This window comes from Hemiscyllium ocellatum, chromosome 30, assembly GCF_020745735.1.
Source record: "Hemiscyllium ocellatum isolate sHemOce1 chromosome 30, sHemOce1.pat.X.cur, whole genome shotgun sequence".
Taxonomy (NCBI): Eukaryota; Metazoa; Chordata; class Chondrichthyes; order Orectolobiformes; family Hemiscylliidae; genus Hemiscyllium; species Hemiscyllium ocellatum.
Genome location: NC_083430.1, coordinates 10,189,086 through 10,213,716, shown reverse-complemented (window position 1 = coordinate 10,213,716; position 24,631 = coordinate 10,189,086). Strand labels below are relative to the sequence as shown.

The window sequence follows — 24,631 nt, the reverse complement described above, 5'->3', positions numbered from 1 at the left end:
GTGGGAGGAACCGGAGCACCCGGAGGAAACCCACACAGACACGGGGAGGATGTGCAAACTCCACACAGTCAGTCACCAGAGTCAGGAATTGAACCCGGGTCTCTGGTGCTGTGAGGCAGCAGTGCTAACCACTGTGCCACCGTGCTACCCATTTGTTGGGTGTTTTCTACAGACCCCCCAATACCAGCAGAGAGACAGAAGAACAGATTAGACAGCAGATCTTGGAAAGGTGCAGAAATAACAGGGTTGTTGTCATCGGTGACTTCAACTTCCCTGATATAGATTGGAACCTCCTCAATGCAGATGGTCTGGATGGAGCCAATTTTGTCAGGTATGTCCAGGAAGGATTCCTGACTCAATATGCAGATAGGCCAAATAGGAGGAGGCCATATTGGATTTGGTGCTTGGCAATGAGCCAGGCCAAGTGTCAGATCTCTTGTTGGGACATCATTTCGGTGACAGTGACCGCAACTGCCTCACCTTTACCATCACCATGGAGAAGGATAGGAGCAGACAGTATGGGAATGTATTTAATTGGGGGAAGGGAAATTATACTGCTATTAGACAGGAGCTGTGGAGTATAAATTGGGAACAATCGTTCCAAGGGAAATGCACAACAGAAATGTGGAGGCTGTTTAAGGAACACTTGTTGCGAGTGATGGATAACTTGGTCCCACTGAGACAGGTAATGTGAAGAAGCCTTGGATGACAAGAGCAGAGGAGCTTCTCATCAAAAAGAAGAAGGAAGCTTACTTGAGGTTGAGGAAGCAAGGATCTGGCACAGCTTTAGAGGATTATAGGGTAGCTAGGAAAGAAGCTGAAAATGTGTTGCTGGTTAAAGCACAGCAGGTTAGGCAGCATCCAAGGAACAGGAAATTCGACGAAGAACTCAAAAATGGACTAAGAAAAGCAAGGAAGGAAATGTAAAAGCCTTGGTGGTAAGGATTAGAGAAAACCCAAAGGCGTTCTACACTTACATGAGGAATAAGAGAATGATCAGAGCGAGGGTAGGGCCGATCAGGGATAGTGCAGGGAACTTGTGCCTGGAGTCTGAAGAGGTAGAGGAGATCCTAAATGAGACTTTTGCTTCAGTAATCACGAGAGAGAGGGACCTTATTCATAGTGAGAACACTGTGGATCAGGTTAATGGCCTTGACCAGATTGATATTAAGAAAGTGGGTGTGCTGGAAATTCTGGGAAGTCCCCAGGACCAGGCCAGATATATCCAAGGTTACTACGGGAAGCCAGGAACGAGATTGCTGTGCCTCTGGCGATGATCTTTGCATCCTCACTCTCCACAGGAGCAGTACCGGATGATTGCAGGGAGGCGAATGTTGTTTCTCTGTTTAAGAAAGGGAATAGGGAAATCCCTGGGAATTCCAGACCAGTCAGTCTTACATCTGTAGTCAACAAGGTACTGGATCGGATTCTGAGAGATAGAATTTATGACTATTTGGAAAAACATACTTTGATTAGAGATAGTCAGCGTGGCTTTGCGAGGGGCAGGTCATGCCTCACAAGCCTTATTGAGTTCTTTGAGGATGTGACAAAGGTTGAGCAGTAGATGTGGTGTATATGGATTTCAGTAAGACATTTGATAAGGTTCCCCATGGCAGGTTCATTCGGAAAGTTAGGGGGTGTGGGATACAGGGACATTTGGCTGTCTAGATACAGAATGGGCTGGCCGAAAGATGACAGCGAGTGGTAGTGGATGGAAGATATTCCGCCTGGAGTCGGTGACCAGTGGTGTCCCGCAGGGATCTGTTCTTGGGCCCCTGCTCTTTGTAGTTTTTATAAATGACTTGGATGAAGAAGTGGAAGGGTGGGTTAGTAACTTGCCGATGACACAAAGGTCAGCGATGTTGTAGGTAGTGCTGAGGGCTGTTGTAGCCTGCAACATGACATTGATGCAGAGCTGGGCTGAGAAGTGGCAGATGGAGTTCAACCTGGATAAATGCAAAGTGATTCATTTGAATGCTGAATACAGGGTTAAAGAAAGGATTCTTGGCAATGAGGAGAAACAATGGAATCTTGGGTTCCATATACCTCACAGTTGCCACCCAAGTTGATATGGTGTTTTGGTTTTCATTAACAGGGGGGTTGAGTTTACGAGCCACAAGGATTTTCTGCAGCTCTATAAAACCCTGGTTAGACCACTCTTGGAATATTATGTCCAGTTCTGGTCGCCTCAATATAGAATGGATGTAAATGCTTTAGAGAAGGTGCAGAGGAGATTTACCAGAAGGCTGCCTGGATCGGAGGGCTTGTCTTACGAAGAGAGGTTGAGTGAACTTGGGTTTTTCACAGTGGAGAGAAGGAGGAAGGTAGGTGACTTGATAGAGGTGTACAAGGTAATGAGAGGCAGAGATAGAGTAGATAGCTAGAGACTTTTCCCCAGCGCAGAAATGGCTATTACGAGGGGTCATAATTTTAAGGTGATTGGAGGAAGGTATACAGGAGATATCAGAGTGTGGTGGGTGTGTGGAATGCATTGCCAGCAGAGATTGTAGAGTCAGATACATTATGGACATTTAAGCGATTGTAGGACAAGCACATGGACAACAGTAAATTGAGGAGTGTGTAGGTTAGGTTGATCTTATATTAAAATAAATGTTCAGCACAACATCGTGGGCTGAAGGGCCTCTACTCTGCTGGACTGTTCCATGTTCTAACTCATGCAGTCCATTAGGAATGATCGATGCAGTAAATGTTACCTATCTTCCGAAGCTCAGGTGAGGTGTCAAATTGATGTCCGGCAGCCATGAGGAACACAGCAACATTAATCCCCGAGTGCAGCGTGGGCTCATGCTCAAAGGCCATCCCATACCTGCAGGGAGAAAACAGCAAAGTGTCATTGACCAGATCAAACCCTCAAAACATAGGAAGAAGATAATCTAGACCCTAACTTTTTCTTATGTTAAAAGCATTCAATTCTAGTTGCAAGTTGATTGGTCTAATACCAGATTTAAAGCAAAATACACTTTAATCATATACTATACAACAAACAAAAAATACAACAAAATACAAGAAAAGAAAGAAGAAATTAGAAGAATTAACTCCATTGGGAAACTTAGCAGAATAACAGGTCATTTAACTACTGAACAGTAACTGTTCCAATACAGCAACTTCACATAAACACATCCTTGGTAAAGGCAATTCAGTAAAACAGGTTGTCTCACATGCAGTTCTCCAATCCAGGAGGAAAGAACACCAATGGAAAACTCAGAGAGAGAGACAGGGTAGCAGGGAGTGACGTACTGCAGTTTCCAAACTCAGCTTCAAGATTCCAGCAACAGCTACTGAAAAACTAAAACTAAAATCCTGGTTCTGTGAAAGCTTGACCCCACCCATTCAGGCTGCTTCTATTGTGTCTACTTTTTTAAAAGCGCAACACCGTACAAGCTGTTTGCTTTATTGGATTCAAATAGACAGCTCCATACCTCTGTCTTAAAATTGCTCTTCAAATAAAACACGACAAAATACACCTCTTAAAGCCCTAGTATTGTCACAAAAGTGAAAACAGTCATGAAACATTTGCTCTGAAATTGAAGTGACCTGGTGTGTGACAATGAAATCTTTACACTTTTCCCAATGGGGCAATCAGTGCCTGGTACTAATGGGCAGTCAGATTCTTTGATTAGGTCTATACTTCACCTCGTCAAATTCCACTTTCAAGAATACGTGGTAAAACAAAGCTCTGAGCATGGAGTTATAGAGATGTACAGCACAGAAACAGGCCCTTTGGTCCAACTCGTCCATGCTGACCAGATATCCTAAATTAACCTAGTCCCACTTGCCAGCCTTTGGCTCATACCTCTCTAAACCCTTCTTATTTACATACCCATCCAAATGCTTTTTAAATGTTGTAATTGTACCAGCCTCCACCATTTCCTCTGGTAGCTCATTCCATAAAGACACCACCCTCTGCATGAAAAAGTTGCCCCTTAGGTCCCTTTTAAATCTTTCCCCTCCTACCTTAAAACTATGCCCTCTAGTTTTGGTTCCTGATGAAGGGCTTATGCCCGAAACGTCGAATTTCCTATTCCTTGGATGCTGCCTGACCTCCTGTGCTTTAACCAGCAACACATTTTCACCTCTAGTTTTGGACTCTCCCACCCAAGGGAAATGACCTTGGCTCTTGACACTATCCATGCTCCTTATGATCTTACAAGCCTCCACAAAGTCATCTCTCAGCTTCCAGCAAAAATAGAATCCCTACAGTGTGGAAACAGGCCATTTGGCCCAACAAGTCCATACCAACACTCTGAAGGGTAACCCACCTAGACCCATTCCATTATATTTCTCCTGACTAACAGACCTAACCTACACATCTCTGCACACTATGGGCAATTTAACATGGTCAATTCACCTAACCTGCACATCTTTGGCCTGTGGGAGGAAATCCCACGCAAACATGGGGAGAATGTGCAAACTCCACACAGTCACCCAAGACTGGAATCGAACCCGGGTCCCTGGCGCTGTGAGGCAACAGTGCTAGCCACTGTGCCACCCACAAATAGCCCTGGCCTGTTCAGCCTCACCCTATAGTTCAAACCCTGCATTCCTGGCAACATCTTTTTAAAGCTTTTTTGAATCCTTTCAAGTTTCACAACAACCTTCCTATAGCAGGGAGACCAGAATTGAACACAGTATTCCAAAAGTGGCTTAATCAATGGCCTTTCCAGCTGGAACATGACCTCCTCACTCCTATACTCAATGCACTGGCCAATAAAGGTAAGCATACTAAATGCCTTCTTCAGTACCGTATCTACCCGCGACTCCTCTTTCACGGAACTATGAACTTGCACTCCAAGGTCTCTTTGTTCAGCATCACTCCCCAGGACCTTACCATTAAGTATAAATGTCTTGCCCTGATTTGCCTTTCCAAAATGCACGACCTCACATTTATATAAATTAAACTCCATCTGTCACTCCTCAGGCATACATGATACTGAGCTGATGTTAAAGATTTGGTGGAAGTTCAACTAAAAATGTTGGTGGAGAGAACAGTTTAAGATACCAGAGAGCTTTAACTACAGTTGGTCTGATTTCTTTTTTGACAACATTCAACTTTGCTATTGCATTTAGTTCTGATTCAGACAATTTCATGCCACAGCATTTATGAGTTGGGCCATGCATTGTATTTTCATGGCGTCTGTAGAGATCAACAACTTTTAAAAGAGAAATTTTAACATCTTTAAACTTTGTCATAATTGATCAAAAATGTTTGGAGCTTAGTTTCAGTTTCTCTCTCCCAACCCCTCAGACACCACCCGACTGGCTGAGTATTTTCTGCATCCTCTGACTTTCTCTGATTCACATTTCCACAGCCCGCAGGATTTTGCATTGGGACCATACCTGCTATAACAATTCACAACACACATCTGTTTGGGTTTTAGGTTGTAGGAGGCCGCAGGCTTTTCACTGGGAGTTGCCTTAAAAAACATTTCAAGGAAAGAAATTTCTGGAATGCACAAATCTGAACACCCTCCCTGTGCTGCTACTTTTTAAAGAATTGCCTAATGAATCACATTAATTGGTTCCCCATCTCCTCACGAATAATTTCTCTTCAAATATTTCCTCAAGTGCTTTGCGCTAGAACATCTGACAAAATACAGGCATTCATTGAGCCAATTGATCATTAAGTCAGTTTTCGAAGGGTCACAAACTGTAGGTCAAACATTTCATCTCCAATAGCCTCTACTATTTGTCATCCATTTCTCTCTCCAATTCCCCTCTGGCTCCACCTATTGATTTGTATCAAGAATTTTAATCTACTACTTGCACTAAAAGGATTCATCCATTTTCTACTGCCTAAATGTCACGATAAGCAGAGATTCTCTTGTGAAATCCTTTTTGGCACCCTTCAATTCATAAATCATCAGAATGTAATCACAGGTAATATAGCAGAATCAATTGAATGGCAAGTACACCACATTCTATGGTCCACTGCAGTCTTTGATCTGTCAGGCATTGTTGGGGATGGTTTACTCTAGGGGTTGCTATGGCAACATGTACTTTTACATGCGGATTGAAGTCAGAAACAATGGAGGACGACGTTACAGGCTCCAACCGCCTTTCCGAGGCAAATTTCACCAGAAATTTCTCACAGCTTTTTTTCAAAAACTTGTTTATGGGACATGGCTAACACTGGCCAGTATTTATTACCCATCCCTAATTGCCCAGGGGTCAGTTCAGGATCAACCACATTGTTGTGGCTCTGGACTCACATGTAGGCCAGATCAAGGAAGGAATGCAAACTTCATTCCCTGAAGGACATCTGTAACCAGGTGGGATTTAAATAATGATTCTCCACAGAGTGGTTAGGTGGTCTGTGTTAGGCCAACTTTTCATTCCAAGCTTGTTTTGAATTCAAGTGCGTCATCTGCTGTGGTGGGATTTGAACCCATATGCCCAAGAACATGGGGTTCTGGATTGCTACTCAAGTGACATGTACACTGTACCACTGCCTGAAATTGGCACAGCTTTAAAGAATTCACAGGTTAAGGACAGAGAGGATTGGGGGCAGAAGGGTTGAAATTGAGATCGAGACCATGGTACAGATGGCAATTCAGAGAGAAAGTATAGTGGCACAGTGGTTAGCGCTGCTGCCTCACAGCGCCAGAGATCTGGGTTCCATTCCCGCCTCAGGCAACTGTCTGTGTGGAGTTTGCACATTCTCCCCCTGTCTGTGATGGGTTTTCTCCAGGTGCTCCGGTTTCCTTCCACAGCACAAAGATGTGCAGGTTCGGTGAATTGGCCATGCTAAATTGCCCGTAGTGTTAGGCCAAGGGGTAAATGTAGGGGAATGGGTCTGGGTGGGTTGCTCTTCGGAGGGTCGGTGTGGACTTGTTGGGCCGAACGGCCCATTTCCACATGTAAGTAATCTAATCTAAATCTACAACTGAGAAGGAGGAGAGATGGGGGGGTGTTGATGGGGATGAAATATTCCCTAGGCAGAACATGTCACAGCAATTAAAGACTGACAGCAACTCTAGCCTATTGAATGGCTCCATGTCTATATCTTGGAGAGAGCATTCTTCCGAATGAGGGATGCTATGGCTGGTGTTACAAGCCAGTACCAGGAGGTTTCACGTATATAACTGACATCATACACTTTTATGATTGCTTACACATTGTCAACACCAAGGACCAGAATCCTATATCATTTGTCAGTGGATTCCTCCAAATTCTCCCAGATAGTTGTATGTTCTCAGGAAGTCAGTTCAAACCATCGATCCACACAAAACGACAAGAACTGTGGATCTGAAACAAGAATGGAAACTGCTGGAGAAACACAGCAGTTCATTGTCTGAGACAGGTCATTGGAATCGAAACATTAAATCCGTTTTCTCTCTACAGATGCTGCCAGACCTGCTGAGATTCACCAGCAGTTTCTGTTTTTATTGTTTAAAGGTTGAACGTTTCAGGGGAACAACTCCGAGAAGTTCGGCAGAGCTGGGATCTGAGCTTATCCTCAACTTCATGGTATGATAATACCTCCCACCCACATCTGCTCATTTGTGCTCAGTATTGACTCCAATAACTCATCACCTACACCATGTTTCCTGCACTGGTGCTTTGAAGTAAGGGAGGCAAGTGGTCAGGGGAGGGTTCCCCTCTTTATTCTCAAAATAGGACAGAGATGGAAACCAAACTCTACCTGTTCATGAGTGATCGACAAAGACACAGCTTTGTGCTAAAGTTGGGCTTCTTTCCAAACACTGCCCCACGCACTCCTGCAACATTCCCTGTCTTTGAGCTGTGTCAAGAACTAGTTTCCATACAGGGTGTCATCGGACCCCAGTGTGTCTGACAAATAAAAGGTCGATATCTTTCAAGCAGTATTTATGCACCGAACCCTTTCCCTTTTTGCATAACTTGAGGAATCAGCTGTTGGATTTCCTTTAAAAAGAGCCATTTTGTTTTTATTGTAAGCAAATTTGTTTCACGTTTTCTCCATGTTTGGATATTCAATAATTGGTCAGTTTGAGAATGCAGAATTCTATCAAATATCAAAAGGCAGAATTCAGAACTTCCTTTTTAACAATAAGAGTGGGTTGTATGCGGCAGGAACTTCCTGAGGAGGTTGCGGTGCAGTTACAACTTTTAAAGAACATGTGAAAAAGTTCATGAAGAGGAAAAGTTTAAATAGATATAAATCAAATGCAAGCAAGTGGGATTAGTTTAGTTTGGGAACACTGGGAGCATGGACTGGTTGGACCGAAGGGTCTGTTGCCAAGCTGTATGACTCTAAGTCTGGTTTTGGTATTGAGTAGAGATGCCTCAGTGATCACAGTTACTGACTGACAGGAAGAAAATTAAACACATGAGGATCCCAAATTTGACCAAATCAAGGTCAAACAGAAAAATAAAACCTCATGCTGTGCAGTTTTTGGGAAGATGTGAGGGTTTTCGAGAGGGTGCAGAGTGGATTGATCAGAAGCAGTTCCCATCAGCTGATTGGACAAGGACGATGAAGGGCTTATACCCAAAACGTCGAATTTCCTGTTCCTTGGATGCTGCCTGACCTGTTGCGCTTTTCCAGCAACACATTTTCAGCTCTGATCTCCAGCATCTGCAGACCTCACTTTCTCCACCATCTATAAGGCACAGGTTAGGAGTGTGATGGAATACTCCCCACTTGCCTGGATGAATGCAGCTCCAATAACACTCAAGAAGCTTGACACTATCTAGGACAAAAAACCCATCCACCACCTTCAACAGTGATTCCCTTCATCATTGATGCTCAGGAGCAGCAGTGTGCACCACCTACAAGGTGTATCGCCGAAATTCAGGCAAGGCTCTTCATGCAGCACATTCCAAACCCGAGGCCACTACTGTCTAGAAGGATAAAGATAGCAGTTATATGGGAACACCAGCACCTGCAAGGTCCCCTCTCAGACAATGACCATCTTGACTTGGAATTTTCTCCACTGTCACAGGTCAAAATCCCGAAACTCCCTCCTGAACGGCATTGTTGCTGTCTCGACACAGACTGCTGTGGTTCAAGGTGTCAGCTCCTCCAGGACAATGAGGATGGCCAGTAAATGCTGACCTTCCCAGTCATACCCATTTATGGAGTTTGCACCAAAATGAGAGTGCACCACTGCAATCCCATTCAGCACAGGAGGGAGAGCTCTCTGTTCGAGCTGGGATGGGATGGGATGGGGGGAATGGGTCACTGAGAAAGCTGCCTTGGGAATTAAACCTGAAAGTAGTGCAAGCGTGGGTCACTGGCAGTGCCCAGGGGCAAAGTAAAAGCAGTGAGACAGAGAGGGGTTAGAATCCCTCCAGTGTGAAACAGGCCATTTGGCCCAATAAGTCTCCACAGACTCTCCGAAGAGCATCCCTTAATGCTATGGGCAATTTAGCATGACAAACCCTCCCCACCCTGCACATCCTTGTGACTATAGGCACCCAGAGAAAACCCACAGACTCAGGGAGAATGCGTAAACTCCATGCAGACAGTTGCCCGAGGCTGGAATTGAACCTGGGTCTCTGGTGCAGTGAGGTAGCAGTGCTAACCACTGAGCCACCATGCCACTCCAGACGGGGCCAATCAGTGATGGATAGAATATGGGGCTGAAGCGGAGCTGCAAATCAAACAATCTTTTACATTTTGACAAGGCAGGACTCAGACCTAAGTACTGGCTGGGGAGGAGCTGGAGTGGGAAGGGACAATGTGGTGTTTTTGTTGTGAATTAAACAAGATCATTTGGTTATCCAACTGCAAACTGCAGACTTCTGGTTTATTTGGAACTTGCTGAGTCAATGTGCTGAAAAATGTATGGAACCACCCTCTCATGTGACATATTTACATGTTGCACAAGTGTTTAGATTCAACAAAATTTTACTGCAATATGAAAATGAAGCAGCTGTGGTGTGCGTCCTTAGTTTGGATATTCTGATCCATGGTCATTCTCTGCCAAGCAAGTTATTTGTTTACTGAGATTCTGGTGTGTCTCCAAGGCATCGTCTAAAATCCTCCAAATAACTCTTCATTAGAATTTTACACAATAATTGATATTTTAAATTGGCAATAACCTTTCATTTTCTACTCCATGATAGCTAAGCATTGCCCAGGATATAGACAAGCCGGCCAGCTGCTCTGAACTACAAACCTGACTTTGGAAACTCATTACTGTCTGGACTGCTTAGCATTTTTCTAAAGAAAATGACACTTCTCTGTTTTTAATGACCACATAACATTTCCTGAACATTTCAAAGACTGATGTGGTGTGATTTTCTGCTAGGGTTTAATTGGAGGCGACTCATTACAAAACCAACAAAGCAGCTGGGAGAAGTGGAGCTGAGTTAAACTGAACGAGTTCATTATCTCTTCTGTTTACACAACACGGTAATAAAATTAGACAAATGGCTAAAAAATGGTTTCTTTGCTTCCAGCTTTTCCCTGACTTGGCACCAGTGCAAGTGAGATGCAGCAGAACCTTCTGGAAGAAGAATCCGAAATGCTATAAACATAAAACCTTGCAACGCAGATTCCTGCCAAAGCTTGAAGAGCAACACAGACAGTGTTTAGTCTGCCAAGACTTTCACCCATACAATGGGGCATACCCTAGGCTAAGTCTCACTCCTGTACTAATCAGAATTAGCTTCTTGTCTCAAAATTCCCTTGATTTCCACTGCTGACTTACAACCTCCCAGTTCACAAGGTCACGCACTGTCAAAATTACTCCCACCAATTAGTTACAGGCACTTTCCATGTCATAATTACTTCCTTATTTCATGGTCAATTAACCCTCTGCGATCTTGATTATGGAATATTATTTACAAATAAACACAAAGTCTCTCCAGCCAAAGCCTTACTTCTTTCTCTGCCACTAATAAGTTTTGCAACAGCACATCTCTCTGCCCCTCCACTTTCTTGTTTGGTTAGCGGTGGAGGGAACAGTGATGTAATGTTTCGGCCTTAAGAAGCTCAGTCCACATCAATCCACAAGCCTGCTTCTACCCGGTTTCGAACTGGGAACCTTTCGCGTGTGAGGTCTTGATTATGGAATATTATTTACAAATAAACACAAATTAAAGCTAGCGCTGGGATCCCAGAGGGAATAGTCGTTCTGGAGGTAGACGCAGATATTCTCATTAGCAGAAAGTGACTACAGAGGAACCTCAATTATCCAAACGACATGGGCGGAGTGTATTTTGGTCAGATAATCAAACGTTCAGATGATTGTTCTGATAATTGAATGTTGGATAACGCAGTTTAGCCAAGCATCGGGGCCTTGCGATCTTGTTCGGATAATCCGAAATTCGGATAATTGAATGCCAGATAATCAAGGTTCCTCTGTGCTGGTGTCCTGCAAAAGCCCTGTTCAGGGGCCTGTACTTAAAAATCACAGTATTTAATAACAGCTTCAAAAATGGAATAGAAAGGCACAAACCCAAGTTTACAAAGTTAGGTGGCATTGTAAGTAGTGTAGGTGGAAGCATAAAATTGCTGAAAATGTGTTGCTGGTTAAAGCACAGCAGGTCAGGCAGCATCCAAGGAACAGGATTAGCCAAATGGACAAAGCTTCAGCAAATGGACCTCAAAAGGACTGGAAGGGGGCTTCCCAAACAGTGAGAAACGAGAAACAATGGAGGATCAAAGAGAGTGGGGCAGGGGGATTCAAGTTCAAAGATGATTAAAAGGTCATGAACATGTCAGGGTGAAGATTTGCACTGGCGCAGTCACTACTACCAGGAGGAGGACCTCAGCAAGACACCCGTGAGGAGCACTGAGGAGCAGCTCAGTGGGGCTCTGGAGTAAGGAGTTTCTGTAGTATAATGGTTTCTTCAGCCAGAGAGTGGTGGGCCTGTGAAATTCACTGCCGCAGGGTGCAGTGGAGGCCGGGACGCTAAATGTCTTCAAGGCAGAGATTGATAAATTCTTGATGTCACGAGGAATTAAGGACTATGGGGAGAATGTTGGTAAGTGGAGTTGAAATGCCCATCAGCCATGACTGAATGGCAGAATGGACTCGATGGGCCGAATGGCCTTACTTCCACTCCTATGTCTTATGGTCTTATGGTTATCGCATTTGCCTCACACGCGAAAGGTTCCCAGTTCAAAACCGGGTAGAAGCAGGCTTGTGGTTTGATGTGGACTGAGCTTCTTAAGGCTGAAACATTACATCACTGTTCCCTCCACCTCTACCCAAACAAGAAAGTGGAGGGGCAGAGAGCTGTGCTGTTGCAAAACTTATTAGTAGCAGAGAAAGAAGTAAGGCTTTGGCTGGAGAGACTTTGGAGAGCAGTGACTCAGCAAACAGTATGGGTAAGCTCAGGTAAAGTCCTTTTAACTTTCCTTTATAGTTTTACAGCAGTGCAGATGGCAGTTAGGGCAGTTGCACGTTCCTCCAGCAGCATGTGGGAGCTCAGGAAGACTTCCATTGTCCCTGATGACTCCACGTGTGGGAGGTACATCCAGCAGCAGCTCCTGGGAGATCATGTTAGGGAGCTGGAGCTGGTTTGATTCAAGATGCTGAGCACTTCATAGATCAGAGTTTTAGTGAGGTGGTCACATTAAGGTACAGGCAGAGAGTAGCTGGGTGATTACCAGGAAAGGCAAAGGGAGTAGGCAGAGAGTGCAGGAATCCCTTGTGGCCATTCCCCCAAAAAGAAGTATATCATTTTGGAGTGTGTGTGTGTGTGTGTGTGTGTGTGTGTGTGTGTGTGTGTGTGTGTGTTGGGGGGGGTGTGGTGGTGGTGGTGGGGTGGTGGTGGTGGTTGACCGTTCAGGAGAAAGCAGCAGTAGCCAGGTTTCTGGTACTGTGACTGGCTGTGGGGCACAGCGGGAAAGGGTAGACGTAAACGGGACCTTCAAAATAGGAGACTCGATAGTTAGGGGGGCAGACAGGAGATTCTGTGGGAAGGTAAGATGGTGTGTTGCCTCTCAGGTGCCAGGGTGCAGGATGTCTCAGAGCAGCCAGTGTGCTCAGGTTTCAGGGTTTTAGATCATTGGGATCTTTTCTGGGGAAGAGGTGACCTGTTCAAGAGGGACGGGTTGCAGCTGAACTGGAGGGGGACCAATACCTTGGTGGCCAGGTTTGCTCGTGTTACAAGAGAGGGTTTAAACCAGATTGGCAGGGGGATGGGATCCTGCACAGCAGGGAGGCAACTGGAAGGCAGGAAGGAGACACAGTAATGAGAAATAGTAAAGTGAAGAGACAGGTCAGGCTGGAACTCAACAGGGAGTAAGGAATGCCTGTTGGCCTTTGATGGGGTAGAATTTGTTAAGTGTGTTCAGGAAAGTTTCCTCAAGCAGTATAAAGAGGGTCCTACTCGGGAAGGGGCAAAACTCAACCTAGTCTTGGGAAATAGGACAGGACAAGGAGATGGAGGTGATAGCGGGGAGGACTTTGGGACCAATGACCATGTTTCTATTAATTTTAAATTGTTATGGAGAGGGACAAAACTGGTCCACAGGTTCAAGTTCTAAACTGGGGCGAGGTGAATCCTGACAGAATAAGACAAGAGCTTGCAGGGGTTGATGGGAGTAGTTTGTTTGCAGGCAAAGGGACTTCTGGCAAATGAGAGGCCTTTAAAAGTGAAATGGCTAGAGTTCAAGAACCATATGTTCCTGTGAGGGTGAAGGGCAAGGTTGGCAGGAATAGGGAACCCTGGATGACGAGGAGGTGTGGCTCAGGTACAGGCAGCTGGGATCGAGAGAATACAGGCGTTTACTGAAGAAGGAAATCAGGAGGATATAAAGGAAGCATGAGATAGCCTTGGCAGAGAAGATTAGGGTAAATCCAAAGAGGTTCCTAAAGGATATTAAAGGAAAAAGAATAACTAGAGAGAGAATAGGGCCCCTCAAGGTCCATAGTGGGCATGTATGTGTAGAACCACAGGTGATGGGTGAGGTTCTCAATGAGTATTTCTCCTCTGTGTTTACCATGGAGATAGACATGAAGACTTGGAACTTGGGGAAGTTAGTGGTGATACCTTGGGGACAGTCCATATCACAGTAGAGGAGGTGGTGGATGTATTAGAATATATGAAAGTGGATAAATCTCCTGTTTCTGACCAAATATATCCAAGAACACTGCAAGAGAGAAGAAATTGCGGAGATCCTGGCTGATATTTTTATATCATTAGCCATGGGTGAGGTCCCAGAAGACTGGAGGGTAGCAAATGTTGTGCCCTTATTCAAGAAGGGCTGCAGAGAAAAACCTGGAAACTATAGACCAGTAAGCCTAACATCTTCGGTGGGTAAGTTACTTGAGAAGATTCTGAGAGATAAGGTACACATGCATTTGGAAAGACAGGGTTTGATGTCAGCGTAGCTTTATGAATGGGAGATCATGCCTCACAAATTTGTTAGAGTTTTTTGATGGAGTGATCAGGAAGGACGACGGCAGGGCAGGGCAGTAGACGTAGTCTATATGGACTTCAGTAAGGCCTTTGATAAGATTCCAGACAGTAGGCTGCTCTGGAAGTTTAGATCGCATGGAATCCAAGCGGAGCTTGCAAATTGGACACACAATTGGCTCGATGGTAGGAAACAGAGGGTAATAGTGGAAGGATGCTCATCGGACTGGGAGACCTGTGACTAGTGGAGTGCCTCAGGGCCCGGTGCTGGGCCCATTACTATTTGTTATCTATATCAACAATTTGGATGAGAATGTTCAAGACATGATTAATTTACAATGACACTAAAATAGGCAGTATTATGGACAGTGAGGAAGATTATCAGAAATTGCAGCAGCACGTTGATCAGCTGGGGGAGTGGGCTGAGAAATGGCAAATGGAGTTTAGTATAGCTAAGTGTGTGGTTTTGCATTTTGGAAAGTCCAATCAAGGTTGGGGTTTCATGGTGAATGGTAGGGCCTTAAGGAGTGTAGTGGAACAGAGGGATCTTGGAGTTCAGGTTCACAGTTCTCTAAATGTGGAGTCATAGGTGGACAATGCAATGACGAAGGCTTTTGGCACATTGGGCTTCATCAGTCAGGGCATTGAGTGTAGAAGTTGGGAAGTTATATTGCAGTTACACAGGATATTGGTGAGGTCGAACTTGGAGTATTGTGTTCAGGTTTGGTTACTATGCTATAGGAATAATGTTATTAAACTGGAAATGGTGCAGAAGAAATTTACAAGGGTGTTGCCTGGACTCAACTGGGCGACTGTCTGTGTGGAGTTTGCACATTCTCCCTGTGTCTGCATGGGTTTCTGCTAGGTACTCCAGTTTCCTCCACAAACCACAGATGTGCAGGATATTGCCCGTAGTGTCCAGGGATGTGTAGGTTAGGTGCATTAATCAGGGGTAAATGTAAAGCAATAGGATACGGGAATGGGTCTGGGTGGGTTACTCTTTGAAGGGTTGGCGTGGACTTGTTGGGCCAAAGGGCCTGTTTCCACACTGTAGGGATTCTGAGATTCTATGATACAATAATCAAGCTGGGACTTTTCTCTTTCGCGCATATAAGACAGGGAAGGGATCTTATACAAGTAGAGAAGCACGCACTCAGTCTTTTTCTGAAGGTTGGGGAATCTAGGAATAGAGGGTATCAGTTTAAGGTTAGAGGGGAAAGAATAAAAGGGAACCTGAGGGACATTTTTTCCACAGACGCTAGTACGCATGTGGAATGAGCTGCCAGTGGATGTGGCTGAGGACAAATACATGGATAGGAAAGGTTTAGAAGGATGTAAACCAAGTGCAGGGAAATGGGGTTAGCATGGACGGATATTTTGGTCGGCATAGACCAATGGGCCTATCCCGTGCATAAGCCCATTCCTGATGAAGGGCTTATAGCCGAAACGCGACTCTCCTGCTCCTCGGATGCTGTCTGACCTGCTGTGCTTTTCCAGCACCTTTCAATTCCGTGCTGCCCCACAACGTACAGAACATAATCAAAAAGGCTAATGGAATACTGAACTTTATACCGAATGTATTGAAATAGAATGGTAATTGTATTTTCCCGAGGATGTCAGATTTCAAGATGACGGGGGTGCATTTTTAAAGTGAGGAGAGAGATTTAAAAAAGATATGAGGGTCAGTTTTTTTTACACAGAACGTGGTTCACTTGTGGAATGATCTTTTAGAGGAAGTGGTCAATGTAGGTACAATTACACGTTTAAAAGATATTTGGATAAGTTCATGAATAGCAAAGGTTTGGAGGGATATGAGCCAGAAGCAGACAGGCAGCACTAGTTTAGTTTGGGATTATGATCGGCATGGACTGGCTGGACTCAAGGGTCTGTTTCTGAAGTATATGACTCTATGACAAGATATAGAAGGTCTATTCTGGAGGTCATACTGGAGAGAGCTGGGCATTTATATGTACACAAGGCATTATAAGTGGCGGGACAATTTGAGAGAACTGTTAAGGAAGCATATAGCATTCCATGTTTCATTAATAGGGACATAGAGTTCAAAGTACTGCAAAGGACCTCTACCGTTCTTCATCTAAGAAGAATCCACACACTAAAACCTCTGGGATGCCCGAACCAACCAACCCAACCACCCCGTGGCTCAACACTTTAACTCTCCCTCCCACTCCACCGAAGACATGCAGGTCCTTGGACTCCTCCATCGCCAGAACATAACAACATGACGGTTGGAGGAAGAGCACCTCATCTTCCGCCTGGGAACCCTCCAGCCACAAGGGATGAACTCGGATTTCTCCAGTTTCCTCATTTCCCCTCCCCCCACCTTGTCTCAGTCAATTCCCTTGAACTCAGCACCACCCTCCTAACCTGCAATCCTCTTCCTGACCTCTCCGCCCCCACTCCGGCCTATCACCCTCACCTTGACCTCCTTCCACCTATCACATCTCCATCGCCCCTCCCCCAAGTCCCTCCTCCCTACCTATTATCTTAGCATGCCTGGCACCCTCTCCTCATTCCTGATGAAGGGCTCTGGCCCGAAACGTCGAATTTCCTGTTCCTTGGATGCTGCCTGACCTGCTGTGCTTTAACCAGCAACACATTTTCAACATAGAGTTCAAAAGCAGGGAGAATGCAATGAACTTATATATTGGTTAAACTTCATCTGAATTACTGTGTACTGTTGTGGGTGCCATTTAATAGGATGAATGCACTGGAGAAAAGGTTGAGAAGATTGGTTGCAGGGATGAGATACTTTAGTTTTGAGGATAGGTGGAGACATTGGAACTGTTTTCTTCAGAGAGGAGAAGGCGAAGAGGAGATTTGATAGAAGCTTCCAAAATCATTAGTGGACCGGACAGAGTGGAGAGACTGTTCCCACTCAGAAAAGGATCGAGAATCGGAGAGCGCAGATCGAAAGAAGAAATTCCGAGGTGGGAATGTCCTTTGTTCACACAACAAGTAGGTGGGGTTCAGAATACACTGCCTGAAAGTGGGGGGGGGGGGAGCTGGTTCAATTGACACAATGAAGAGGGCCTTGGATGGGTATGGAAATAGAAATAATGTGTAAAGTTGTGCAGAAAACCAGGCAATTGGTACTAAGTCAGAATACTTTGAGAGCCAGCACAGAAACTAAGGGCCGAATAGCCTCTTCCTGCTTGATAACAATTCTGTGATTCCCTGCAGACATCCTTCAGCTGTATAAAGTCCTGGTTAAACCACAGCTGGATTTAGTGGGAGGAGCTTCGGCACTACACTTTATGAAGGATTAAATGGGTTAAAGGGTGAGTTAATTAAAGACTTCAAGGGCAACTGATAGGTAGCGAAAAACAATGCCCACAGGCTGGAAATCCAGGGTATCAATATCAGCCTTTCAGAAATGAAATTTGGAAACACCTCCACACTTCTCCAAAGGATGGTAAACATTCAGAAATCTCGGTCACAAACGGGAATGTTATATCAGAGACTGATAGATAGTTGCCTATCAGATGGACACGGTGCAAAAGCAGGTATTTAGAGCTCCATCACAAAGTAGCCATGAGCTCACTGAAAGGTACAACAGGTTCAAGGGACTAAACGGGCCGGTCACCTTCCTCCAGGTGGCTCCTTAAGTCAAGCCTAGAAATCTGATCAGAGGGACTGGTGGAGCAATGGACAGGGAGATCAGGTTTGCTATTCCTCCTTAAAATCTATTGCTTTCTCCAGTAACAAGAACATCCATCCTCCTCAGTTGTCCATGCTTTTCTTGCCCTGTTGACCAGCAAAGCATTGATAACACCTGTTGCTGTTTGGTAGGTACTTCTCCGCATGCCAGGTTGAATTGAATTGAACTGAATTTATTGTCAGTGTACCGAGACACAGTGAACAGCTTTGTCTTGCAAGCAACACAGGCAGATCACAGAGTTAAGTGGCAGAGATAAGTAAATAATAGATAAACAGTGGCAAAAACAAAAAACACAGGTACAGGTGAATGTTAAGAGTTTGTGAGTCCATTCAGCATTCTAACAACAGTCGGGTAGAAACTGTTTTAAAACCGGCTGGTGCGTGTATTCAAGCTTCTGTACCTTCTCCCCGATGGTAGATGTTGTAGAAAAACATTGCCAGGGTGGGATGGATCTTTGAGAATGCTGGTGGCCTTTCCTTGACAGCGGGCCTGGTAGATGGATTCTATAGATGGGAGGTTGGCCTTTGTGATTGTCCGGGCCAAGTTCACCACTTTCTGTAACCGTCTCCAATCTTGAACAGCACAGTTGCCATACCAGGTAGTGATACATCCAGACAGAATGCTTGGGGTCCCTCATGGGTATTTTGAGGGATTTTCAAACTGACAGCAGGCTGGCTGCTTGCAGACAACCAACCTCTTGGTTCACCTCAGACTGTCTGGAAGACTGTGACACTGAGTGCAGACTATAAATCACGCTGGAGTCGCCATGCTTCAGAATAAGGGGTCTGCCCTCCGCAAGGGGATGTATTTAAAAATAAAGTCCATTTAATCTGTTCTCAATTCATTTGGGAATCTCCATTCCTTTTCCAGTTGCACTGTTCTCAATCCACGCATCTGCTAACATTTGGGAGGAACAGAAGCTGAGGTAGGGGCAATCTATTCCTAATTTATTTGTCAAAGTAATAGCCTGTGGCAGGAAGCCTGTGCAATGGCAATATTAAACCTAGCAGGCGAATCAACATTCACTTCTGTTTTATTAATCACAGACTTGTTTGGGAAACGACAGGAATTGGAAAGATTTAATGCAAATATCGTTTGATGATAGAAGGTGCCAATCGCGTTTGGAACAAAAAGTATTTACAGATTGGGTTTAACAACTTGTCAATCTCTCTAGCGTCAAACACGTGCAGGTAAACAAATTAATGTTCTGCACTGGGCTTGTGAATCTGCAGTGTGCAATGCAAACGTGGCTGAAAGTTACCTATGTCAATCTATCAGTGTTGATGTCTAACCTCGAACCTGCTCAATACTCAGCCGTCCACACACAATTACGCAACTCAAGTTCAAGAGTGCACCTTTAATCCTGAGTCAATAGCATCCACTGCCTGCTGGTTTGCACTTCAGTTAGAATAAAACAGGCAGCTGCAGATTATCTGCCAGTCAGTTCCAGGAGATGAACTGAAACACTAACAAGGGGTCAAGATCTCTCAAAGAAAATGCCTGTGCTGATCAGCAGCAGCCTCTCCAGCTAACCCTTGTTGTTTTCTATAGGTACATTGCACAGGACTGCACACCGGGGTTAGGCAACACAGTAAGCCAGCCGAAAGCAGCACTAGTATAGCCAGTATATTTTCCAGCAGCAAGCCTGCAGTATGACCAGGTTACATTGTGTTATAGGCAGTGCCTACAGCCTCATAACACAATCTATTTTGTCAAACATGCCTCTGTGTATTTGGTTCACATTGGCCCTGGAGGATGGTTCCTGCTGCTGATGCACTGTTCTCATAATTTTGCCCCAGATAATTTTGTGTATACAGTTTTAAAAACCCTCCCACCTTCTCCAAACCTGAATACTGTTTGCAACTGACAGGTAATGAAGGGCAAGAGTCAGTCAGATGGTGCTCAGTGGTGACTCACAACAGCACGATGCTAGTACAATTGCAACATTTAAAAGGCATCTGGATGGGTATATGAATAGGAAGGGTTTGGAGGGATATGGGCCGGGTGCTGGCAGGTGGAACTAGATTGGATTGGGATATCTGGTCGGCATGGACGGGTTGGACTGAAGAGTCTGTTTCCATGCTGTACATCTCTATGACTATGAATAATTGAACATGAGGGCGACAAATAACGTACTGGGAAATACACATCAAACGATAGCATTACCGTAGTGGAAGGCAAGGCTGAGGTAGGGGAGCAGGCTACTGCCTAGAATGTCTGATCATAGGAACTTACAGCACAGCAGGAGCCCATTTGGTCCATCACATCTGTGCCAGCCATAAAATAACTAGCTAACTTAATCTAACTTTCTAATCTTCATCTGTGCTCTTGCCACACTTCAAGTTCATCTCCACAAATGGGAGACGATGGCGCATGATATATCATTGCATTAGTAATCCAGAACCCCTGGCTAATGATCTAAAATCATGGAGGTTCAAGTCCCACCATCACAGATGGCTAAATTTAGAATTTTTAGAAAATTCCAACGAAAACCATTGTCACTGTTGTTATAAAAACTCAGCTAGTTTAAAAAAAATCGGTCAGGGAAGGAAATCCGCCATCCTTACCTGGCCTGGCCTACATGTGGCAAAATGACCCACAGAACTTTTAACTGGACTATAAATGTTGGACCAGCCAGCAATCTACACAATCCCATGAACAAGTAAAAGAAAACACTTGAAAAGAGTTGGTGTCTGCATCATCCTTTAAGACAGTGACTTCTCCACCACCCACCAAATGAGAAGAAAATATAACTCTCTTCTAATCATTCACTGAGTAGCTTTAAGTCCAAGCTCAGGGAAACGGACTGTTCTCATAATTTTGTGTATACAGTTTTTAAAAACCCTCCCATCTGCTCTGGTCTGAAAAAACAAATTCCAGCTTATCCAGTGTTTCCTCACAGCGAAACATCTTTCATCCTAGCCACTGCCATTCAGTGACATCTTGACAGGCATCCGAGAATCATATGGTGGGCGGCACGGTGGCACAGTGGTTAGCACTGCTGCCTCACAGCGCCTGAGACCTGGGTTCAATTCCCGACTCAGGCGACTGACTGTGTGGAGTTTGCACGTTCTCCCCGTGTCTGCGTGGGTTTCCTCCGGGTGCTCCGGTTTCCTCCCACAGTCACAAAAATGTGTGGGTCAGGTGAATTGGCCATGCTAAATTGCCCGTAGTGTTAGGTAATGGGGTAAATGTAGGGGTATGGGTGGGTTGTGCTTCGGCGGGTCGGTGTGGACTTGTTGGGCCGAAGGGCCTATTTCCACACTGTATGTCTAATCTAATATCTGCAGCTGCACACACACTCCTCATCCTGCTGCACAGCCCCTGGTTCCATGAACCTGACTGTGGCTGCACTCCCAGAGACACCATCAATCTCACCACGAAAACTGGAGAGAGAGAGAGAGAGAGAGAGAGAGAGAGAGAGAGAGAGTTGTGCTAATGGGATTTCTGGACAACTGCCTTGTCTTCCTTGCTGCCTGGACAATCTGAAGCAAAGGGATGACCTCTTCCAGAAATGCGTTACAGACATCTATAAGATACAAGTCAAGAGTGTGGGGGAATACTCCCCACCTGACTGGATGAGTGCTGGTCTATCAACACTCAAGAAGCTTATTAGCATCAGGACAAAGCAGCCCACTTGATTGGCACCACATCCACTCGCTCCCTCACCAACGCTCAGCAGCAGCAGCAGTGTGTACTATCTACAAGATGCCCTGCAGGAATTCACTGAAGTACCTTAGATAGGACCTTCAAAAACCACTTCTATATAGAAGACAAGGTCAGCAGCCACACAGGAACACCACCACCTGCAAATTCCCCTCCAAGCCATCCACCATTCTGACTTGGAAATATATCATCGTTCCTTCACTATCACTGGTCAAAATCCTAGAATTCCCTTCCTAAGGGCATTGTGGGTCGACCTACAGCACATGGACTACAGCAGCTCACCACCACCTTCTCAAAGGCAACTAGGGATGGGCATTAAATGCCAGCTCGGCCATGGGCCACATCCCACAATGACTAATTTTCTAAACATTGCACCTGGTTAATTGAAGTGTAAGTGCTTTGTTAACAGCATATAGACTTCACAATTACTGCAGAACACTCACATGGCTGAGAAGCTCAATTTGTATTTATTGAGTGACAAATATTTCCGTAGTGGAAAAACAATTTTGAAAATTGTTCAAGGGGCAGCACGGTGGCTCAGTGATTAGCACTGCTGCCTCACAGCACCAGGGACCTGGATTCGATCCCTGTCTTGGGTGACTGTCTGTGTGGAGTTTGCACATTCTCCCCGTGTCTGTGTGGGTTTCCTCCGGGTGCTCCGGTTTCCTCCCACACTCCAAAGATGTGTAGGTCAGGTGAATTGGCCATGCTAAATTGCCCTTAGTGTTAGGTGCATTAGTCAGAGGGACATGGGTCTGGGGGGGTTACTCTTCAGAGGGTCAGTGTAGACATGTTGGGCCAAAGGGCCTGTTTCCACACTGTAGGGAATCTAAAAAAAACATGTTACCCCCTCAGCCTCCTGGACACAGCTCAGAGATACCAGCTGCTGCTCAAACTCTGAAATCCAGAGCTTGCACTGCCTCAGCTGACAACGCATTTTGAATGTGGGGTTGTCCAGGATATGAGTTGTACCCTGATGTGGACTGCGCATTGAATGCTGCCATGCATTGGGCTTGTTTGACAATCTGAAAGAGACAATGAGTTAATTCCATTCTGCCAGTCTTTCAGTGGGAGCCCTGAAAATCTTTGTTCTCTACATGTCCCCAAATCCCTTTTCCCAACTACGTTGGACAATGCAATTAGATCACAACAGCACGGTGGCCCTTGGCTTTTTGCCCATTAGTCTCAATCTTTATCCTTCACTAATGACCCTGTTGTTTATGGAAACATCTTCTCACTATCTACTCTACCAAAACTCTTCAGGATTTTAAACTTTCCTATTAAATTTATTCAGATTCTCTACAGTGTGGAAACAGGCCCTTCAGCCCAACCAGTCCACACCGACCCTCCGGAGAGTAACCCACCCAGACCCATTTCCCTCTGACTAAAGCACCAAAAACAATGGGCAATTTAGCAAGGCCAATTCACCTGACCTGACTGTGGGAGGAAACCCACACAGACATGGGGAGGACTTGTAAACTTCACACAGTCACCTGAGACTGGAATCAAACCTGGGACCCTAGTACTGTGAAGCAGCAGTGCTAACCACTGAGCCACCGTGCCACCCTTAATCTTTCAATGAGGTTTAAAGTGACTTTTGCAGCCAAATGTTTCTCTATTTGGTTACAATTCTCCTGTTACCAACACTATGCAAACCAAATAGAAACCTGTTATTTCAAGTCACAAACTCAAACTTGCCTGTTGCAGTTGAGTGAAGGGGTCTGCCAAACAATAACTGCCTGGCAACATGTCATGTGACAAGTGAGATGTCATCATGATGTGACTGACCACATGATCACACTTCAGAGTGTTCTTCTCTACAATTAACACACCTTACCACTCACAAGATAGCCACTAGATTAATAGCAGGAAGCACTGAGGGAGAAGACAAATGGGAAGGATAAGACTGTACTGCACTAACCCCTGTTTTCAGGCTGTTTGTAGACTCCATGCCTCCTGCAATCTGCAATCCACATTTAACAAAAGAATCAGGCAATTTGGAAATCACAATAAAAATAACTCGACTAGATTCTATGACTTTTTTTAGAAGGAAGACTGGCAAGTATTCCACTGAGATAAGATCTGATGAACAACTAATTCAAAAAACTTAAAGAAAAGTCCCTAAAAAGGTAAAATAATATATGCTAGTAACCTTTGTATGCACATCAAACATAAACTTTGTGATTTAAGAACAGGTATTTTTTGTGATTTTAAAAAGTAGTTTCCATTTGAGAGTCAGTAAAAGATTAAATCAATGAAAAAAAATCACAAAAGATTGAAATTTGCATTTACCATCTAATTCCAGGGTATAAAAGAGTTCATTCCAAGGGGTAGATTTTTGACAGAAGTCACTTTAGGACCCATTTTAATGAGGGGTTTGAACATGACGAGGCTGTTTGCCCTTGTGGTGAATTTGTAATTGGGATATGGAATTCAATAATAAATGATCTGTCATTGAAGATGGAGCTAAAGATAAAATTCTGCCCTTGGAGTGTTAATAACCTTTGGAATCCTCTCTCCCAGAGAGTGGTGGAGGCTGGGTCATTCAAGGCTGAATTAGACAGATTTTTGATGCACAATTTGGAGTCAAGGATTATGGACGTGCTGATCAGCAAGTGAACTTAAAGCCACCGTTAAATCAGCCATAATCATATTGAATGACAAAGGCTTGAGAGGCAATATGGCCTAGTCTCTCTTATATTTCTAATGTTATAGTCTGATGTACCTCACTGGCTGTAAGTGCTCTGGTATGTTCCAAATTTGTGAAAGGCACTACATAAATGCAAGTATCTCTTGGCTTTAAATGTGCATGCTGCAAAATCAACAAGATAAAACAAAGGCTCGATTCTGCAGAAGGGAGCGACATTTTACACAGACACGTTGGAATGAAGCCATTATTTCAACATTGGTTCGGAGCAGAGCCACATTATCATTAACAGATTGCAAAGTCCGTCATTCAAATCAATG

General features: G+C 44.7%; 1 protein-coding gene across 2 annotated transcripts in view; it reads right to left on the bottom strand.

Moving 5' to 3' along the window:
- LOC132830155 (mitogen-activated protein kinase kinase kinase 5-like) overlaps positions 1-24,631 on the bottom strand; it is a 179,809-nt gene that overhangs the window by 80,875 nt on the left and 74,303 nt on the right. For both annotated transcript variants that reach the window (XM_060847686.1, XM_060847687.1), the window contains exon 8: positions 2,715-2,827. In XM_060847686.1, coding sequence (XP_060703669.1) covers positions 2,715-2,827 — 113 coding nt within the window. The remainder of the gene's footprint in view (positions 1-2,714; positions 2,828-24,631) is intronic.